Source organism: Vombatus ursinus, unplaced genomic scaffold, assembly GCF_900497805.2.
Source record: "Vombatus ursinus unplaced genomic scaffold, bare-nosed wombat genome assembly UNPS02009824.1, whole genome shotgun sequence".
Lineage (NCBI taxonomy): Eukaryota > Metazoa > Chordata > Mammalia > Diprotodontia > Vombatidae > Vombatus > Vombatus ursinus.
The window spans coordinates 9,319,606-9,325,940 of record NW_020949602.1 but is presented as its reverse complement, the minus strand read 5'-3'; the positions used below and the strand labels follow the sequence as shown (position 1 = coordinate 9,325,940).

The 6,335-nt window shown below is 48.5% G+C and overlaps 1 protein-coding gene across 8 annotated transcripts in view; it reads left to right on the top strand.

The window, feature by feature from the left end:
* The window catches only part of KANK4 (KN motif and ankyrin repeat domains 4), a 104,020-nt gene extending 98,228 nt beyond the window's left edge, over positions 1-5,792 (top strand). For all 8 annotated transcript variants that reach the window (XM_027852739.1, XM_027852742.1, XM_027852741.1 and 5 more), the window contains 2 exons: positions 3,900-4,100; positions 5,313-5,792. In XM_027852739.1, the coding sequence (XP_027708540.1) occupies positions 3,900-4,100; positions 5,313-5,417 (306 nt within the window). In that variant the 3' untranslated portion in view covers positions 5,418-5,792. The remainder of the gene's footprint in view (positions 1-3,899; positions 4,101-5,312) is intronic.
* Positions 5,793-6,335: the final 543 nt, after the last annotated feature.

Below are 6,335 nucleotides of genomic sequence, written 5' to 3'. Positions count from 1 at the left end.
CACACACACACACACACACACACACACACACACACACACACACACACTCTGCTGTGAGTATCTCTGGGGAGCTGAGAACCCATGGCTAGAAGGGGCAGTGAGTGTCTGCATTGAAGGCCTGGTCCTTTAAAGAGGCCCCTGGTCCTTACCTTGCCAGCCCCACCCTCCATCAACACTGCCAGGGCCAGGACTTCCCATCACAGCTGAGCTGTGCTATGCTGGTAGGGTCCTTCACCAAGCAGTGCCAAGATTGCCCACACCCTTCAACCCTGGCAGGTGATAGACAAGTACACTGGTAATTAATTAATCCCCCAGGAGTTCCTTTTGGAGAAAAACAAAGAGTCGGGGTCAGCCAGACTTGTTCCCTACACACCTGCCTCACTAGCTTTTTTTTTTTTTTTTTTTTTTTTTTTTTTTTAAAAAAGGGGTAAGAACAGAAAAGGATGGGCTTTTGGGGAAGGGTGGGGCCTGGCAGAGAATGGGCAGCTGTCCCAGGTGCAGACCAGGTGCAGTGCAGTCAAGGATGAGTGGTAGACCAGGTCAGCCCCTGTAGACTTGGCTACCACACTCCTCCCTCTTCATACCCCATCCCCCTCACCCAGAAAACCAGGATGTGGCGATGTTGGTATAACCGCCTTCCCAGGGCTGCACCTTTATGTACGGAACAGTCCTTTTTAGCGCAGTGAAAAGCCAGCTAGCTAGATTTTATCACCAAGGACCTGGGTTTGGATCCTGGCTTGACTGTTTACTCCTGGTGTGCTCAAGGCCCTGTCTGGGCTACAGTGTCCTCAACTGTAAAATTAAGAGGTTAGGTTCAGGGGTGGGGAACCTCTGGGCAGCCTCGAGGCCACACGTGGCCTTCTAGGTCCTCAAGTACAGCCCTTCGACTGAATCCAAACTTCAGATTTGTTCTGTGACGTTTGGATTTAGTCAAAGGGCCACACTTGAGGACCTAGAGGGCCACATGTGGCTTCGAGGCTGCAGGTTCCCCACCCCTAGATCTCTGAGGTGCCTTCCAGCTCTAAAGTGATGGCCCTATCTCCTTTGCTTATCCAATCTCCGAATTCTGATATTGCCCCAGACATAAAATGCACACTGGTTCTAATCTAATCATTGTAGTATATTATATAGAATGTAAACTTCTTGAAGACATATAGCTTTGTGCTCCTTTGGGAGACCCCAACTCATACTCATGGTACTGGCTCCCACGGGGGACCCCTAGATCCAGTTGAAGGTGTTCTGTGGGTCTAGACTTCTATTCTTTTTTTTTTTTTAAGGCACTTGGGGTGAAGTGACTTGCCCAGGATCACACAGCTAGTAAGTGTCAAGTGTTTGGTCTGAGGCTGTATTTGAACTCAGGTCCTCCTGACTTTAGGGCCGGTGCTCTATCGGGTCTAGACTTCTAAAACCATAGCTTATAAGCCCCCATCGATTTGTTTTTACCATTTAGTAAGAAGGCACAAATATATGATATGGTCAGAAAATTAACAACCTGCCCAGAAACCTGGGGTGTGCTTTCATAAACACACAGTGAGTGGGAAGAGTGGGTGCCCATAGAGTTTGAAAGTGGAGAGGCATGAGGAGGATGCATGTAGCTGATGCACCTTATGCCTAAGTCGATCTCAGGCTTGCTCTGTTAGATGTTGGGGACAAGAAAAAAAGTGGAAAAAATCCTTGCCCTCAAGGATCTTACATTCTAGCGAGGGAAAACAGCATCTATGCAGAGAAACAATTATAGAATATGTACAAAGTAAATAAAAAGCAATTGATTCTGCTGGAAAGATGTAACAGAAGCTTTAAAAAATATTCTATTGGAAAAGTTATCAGAAGGGGATGTGGAAAATGTGATATTATTTTAAAAATCAGTTTTCCTTTATCAAGATGTAAATAGTTAAGATTCAGTCATCTCATTAATTTATTCACTTACATTGGCTGAGGTGAGGATTCAGCTTATAATAAAAAATTATCAATGTTAACATGGGTAGTGAAGGAATAAGTATCAAAGCTAGGATCACCAGTAGTGCTCTTAGACTTCAGCAGTGGGAGCAGGTGCTGCACTGTCTGATCTTGGAACAAACACCGAATTAGAAATCAGCCTATGTGAGCTGCAGTCTAGGAGAGTGATAGGCCTGTTGCCATCTGCCCGGGACACACCTCATCTGGACGTAACTGGGTTTGGTTCTGGACATCACATCTTAGATGCCCTGGGAGGGTTGGTTGAAGGAACTGGGAATGATTAGGCTGGAGCAGAGTGGACTCAGGGGACATGCTGATTGTCATCAAGTATTGGAAGGGCTGTTGGGTAAGAAAGGGATTAGTCTTTTTGCCAGAGGACATTGTAACAAGTGTGGATATTGTAACAACGCAGATGTAGGTATGATTTCAGGGACAACTTTCGGGTGATCAGAGTTATCCTTAAATGGAATAAGCCGCAGCGTGCCTGTTCTCTCTGCAGACCTTTAAGCAGAGGCTGGCTGTCCACTTGTCAGGAATGTGGCAGGAAGGATTCTTGGTTTATGTGGCCTCATATGGCCTTTCTAAGGCTGAGATTCTGTGTACATGCAGGCTTGTGTGCCGCTGTGTGTGTGTGTGTGTGTGTGTGTGTGTGTGTGTTCATTGGAGTTAGGAGAAAATAGGCTTTGACTCAACTTCTCAAGAGGTGACGTATGCGCTATAATGGAAGTCACACAGTATCTGAGTCAGAGGAGCTGGGTTCAAATTCCGGCTTCTTCTGGGATTACTCCCAGAAAGTAATAAAAATAATAAATAAAAATAATCCTCCCCATTATTTACTTCCTGCCAGACCTTAGATGAGCCAATTCATTTTGGTCTTCAGTTTATTCATCTGTCAAATGATTTCTAAGGCTTGATCTAGCTCTTAAGTCCCAGAGCCCTTTTAAGACCACACAGCTTTTCAGTGAAGCTGAGTCTCTCATAGTTCGGGCTTAGAGGGGATTCCAAACTCTGCAAATACTGAGACCTTCCCAAGATCACCCTGGAAGTGAGTGGCCAAGTTAGAATTCTAACCCGCTCCTTTGAGTCCAAACCCAGGGCTCTGTGTACCTTGAGGAAGCATTTATCAAGTACCTGCCATGAGCTGGGCCCTCTGCTAAATAAATGATGGAGATACCACAAAAGTGGAATGTTCCCTGCCCTCGGGAAGCTTGGTCTCTGCTGAGGAAAATATCAGTATTCAATATCCCTACTTTCACTTCTGGATATAGCTTTCCCCCAAACTCAGAGAGCCGTCCCTTGGAGCAGACAAAAGGAAATACAGGAAAACACAAAGCAGAACAAAACAATCCAGCAAAGATGATGATATGACCAGCATTTCCATACCGTATCTTTAAGGTTTGCAAAGCACTTTAAATGTGTTGTCTCATTTGGTCCTCACAACAGCCCTGTGAGGTCATGTGTGGTTACTGCTGTGCGGCTGGTTGGGGTGAGAGGAAACACTCGTGTGATTTCTGGAAATTCTCCAATAAACACACTCTTCAGTGATGCTCAGCCTGGATAGCTGCTTTTTTCTCAGCCCTCCTTTTCTCCCTGGTACCTTTCCCTGGTGCCATTTTTTACTCCTGATCTTCAGACTTCCTCACTGGTGTTGGGTTCTAGCTGGCTCATACCTATCATCCTGCAGCCCCAGGATAATCTAACATCCTAAAAGAATGAACAGTTCCTGACCATCAGAGCCTCCGCTCCCTGGACGGAGGAGGGACTGCATCGGGGGCAGTAGGCTCCCCTGACTGGAGGGTCTTCCATCTCTAAGATGGCCTCGATCCACTGGGAGAGTCATTCCTATTCTCCTCCATGTCACTCAGTTGGTGAAAACCAACTCTGCTTGTATGAATGTTCTGTGATGGAAACATGACTCATTGTTGTCCCACAACTCTCTCCAGGGAGGTCAGACTGCGCTGATGCTGGGGGTGAGCCACGATAGGGGGGACATGGTAAAGGCCCTGCTGACCTGTCGCGCCGACGTCAACCTTCAGGACAATGATGGGACAACGGCCCTCATGGTGGCGGCTCGCCATGGCAACACGGACATGGTGAAACTCCTCCTGACTCATCCAGGCTGTGATGCCACGTTGACGGACAAGGTGAGAGGGTCCCGGCTGTGATCTAGAGACTGTTAATAAGGACGTTTTCACAGCTAGTCAGTGTGAGAGGTGGATGGGGGACTTTCTTCAGGAGCACATGTGACTCCCTGGGAATCCCTCCATGTGGGAGGCGGTGGCCCTTGGACTAAGCCTGGGAGGGAGCTAGAACCCAAGGCAACCTGTCCAGCCTCAAAGCCACCTAAGAGGTGGCCCATGTGAGTGTGCATTCATTGCACACTTTGACATACCTTTTTTTTTTTTCAAATCAAACCTGTTGTTTTTTCACCCAGACGTAAAGTGAGCTAGGGACACCGAGGTCCCTCCCTGTCCTGTACATAGCATCCTAATAAGTAACATCTGAATTTCCTCTGTGCTATTAACAATCCAGATTTCTTGTCACACCTCCCTGGGGCCAGGATGGTATCCTTATCCCTCCCCCCCCCAATTTGTCGGCCGATCCCAAATACCTGGATTTGGCCCCAGCGCTGCTAGGGAAGTAATTAGAGGGCCCAGACCATCCCGAAATGAATGTTGGGGGAGGGGCAGAGAGGGGGCTGCTGCCAGGAAGAAATGGCGCCTTTCCTAAATATTAGTCTGCTCTCCCCTGGAGCCACACAAAAGGGGCTATGTTAACACGAAGCAGCCCCGCCAGCCCTCTAATCAGAAACAGCCCCTCAACTGGCTGACATCAAAGGATTGTACCAGGAGTGGAGGCCCCTGTTAGAGTCAAGGGATTGATAGGCCAATGGGGAGGGCTGATCAGCAAGCACAGCAGCACTGAACTGGCCTTCCATTCCTGGAGGGCAAGACGGGGCTGGAAGCCTGGGCATCACAGTCAGAGAAAGGAGGGACCTCTGACGCCATGAATCCCTGGCCCTGTCATTTTATAGAAGAGGAAACTGAGGCCCAAAAGGTTCCGTGCCTTGCCCCGGGTCAAGTGACTGGAAGTTGTCTGAGGAGAGATTTAGATCCCGGTTTTCCTGCCTCCCAGGTCCCATGCCCTATTCACTGCACCATACTGCTTCCAATTCTAAAAGACTAAATGGCTTCGCTGAAGGTGCTGTGGGGCTGTGTAGCCAGCTCAGCACATGGACCTCCTTGCCCTGGAAGAAAGATAAACTCACGGCCCAGAACCACCCAGCCCCAGCTCTGGTCACGAGGCATAACTTGTCAGCAGAGAAAGAAATGAATTTCTCATCTTTCCCCCCTTAGGCTGGCCACACGGCCTTGTCCATGGCCCTGACGTCACCCGCCCACGGGGAAATTGCTGAACTCCTGTGGGCCCACGCAGAGCAGGGCAGGTCCCCTGGGCCGTAGAAGAGTTCAAGAGAAGCTGCACCCCGGAACAAAAGGATCGTTGTCGGACTCCTCCATCCCAGCCGTGGGGGGAGATGGTGGGGGACAAGCTGTAATGGAACGACTCCTTCCCCAGCTTCTGGAGGGGAAGAATTATGTCAGCTATGCCTCCCCATTCCTGATGTATCATTCTGCTTGTAGGGCGCTTTGTAGTCGTCACAAAACCTGGCCCCATCGAGGGCAGGGGCTGCAGGACCCTGACAGGGCATCGGCCCTTCAGTTCCGTTTATTGTCGTTTTTTAACACGTTGCTATTTACTCTGTATCCCTTATTAGCACAAAGGATCTCTAAGGCAAGCCGCAAGAGCACATTAGCAAAGCAATACTTTTTATATGAAATGGAAAGAAATGTGTCTTTTTTCCCCCTTCGTTTTCTATTTTAAGCCAATTAGATAAGAACGGAAGAGAATGCATGACTGCATGGAGACAGGGAGACCCGGGTTCGAGTCTTTCCTTTGAGCCATATGGATTCCGTTACCTTGGGGAAGTCACTTCCCTCTTGGTATCCCAGGCAACCTTCAGAGACTAGAAGTAATGGATGAGCTGTTGGGCTGCCTTGGCAGTCTGAGTGCTTCCCAGGGGCAGCTAGGTGGCACAGTGAATAGAGCACCAGCCCTGGAGTCAGGAAGACCTAAGTTCAAATCTGGCCTCAGACACTTGACACTTACCAGGTGTGTGACCCTGGGCAAGTCACTTAACCCCATTGCCTAGCAAAAAACAAACCAAAAAAAACCCCATAAATTGCTGGCCCAACCAAATGTATGCACATATGTGTATAGACAAGCACATAGGTCCCCATCATAGATGGAACCATAGATCTAGAGCTGGAAGCTCCCTCTGTGTGTATGTACAGATAAACACATGTCCCATTTTAGATAGG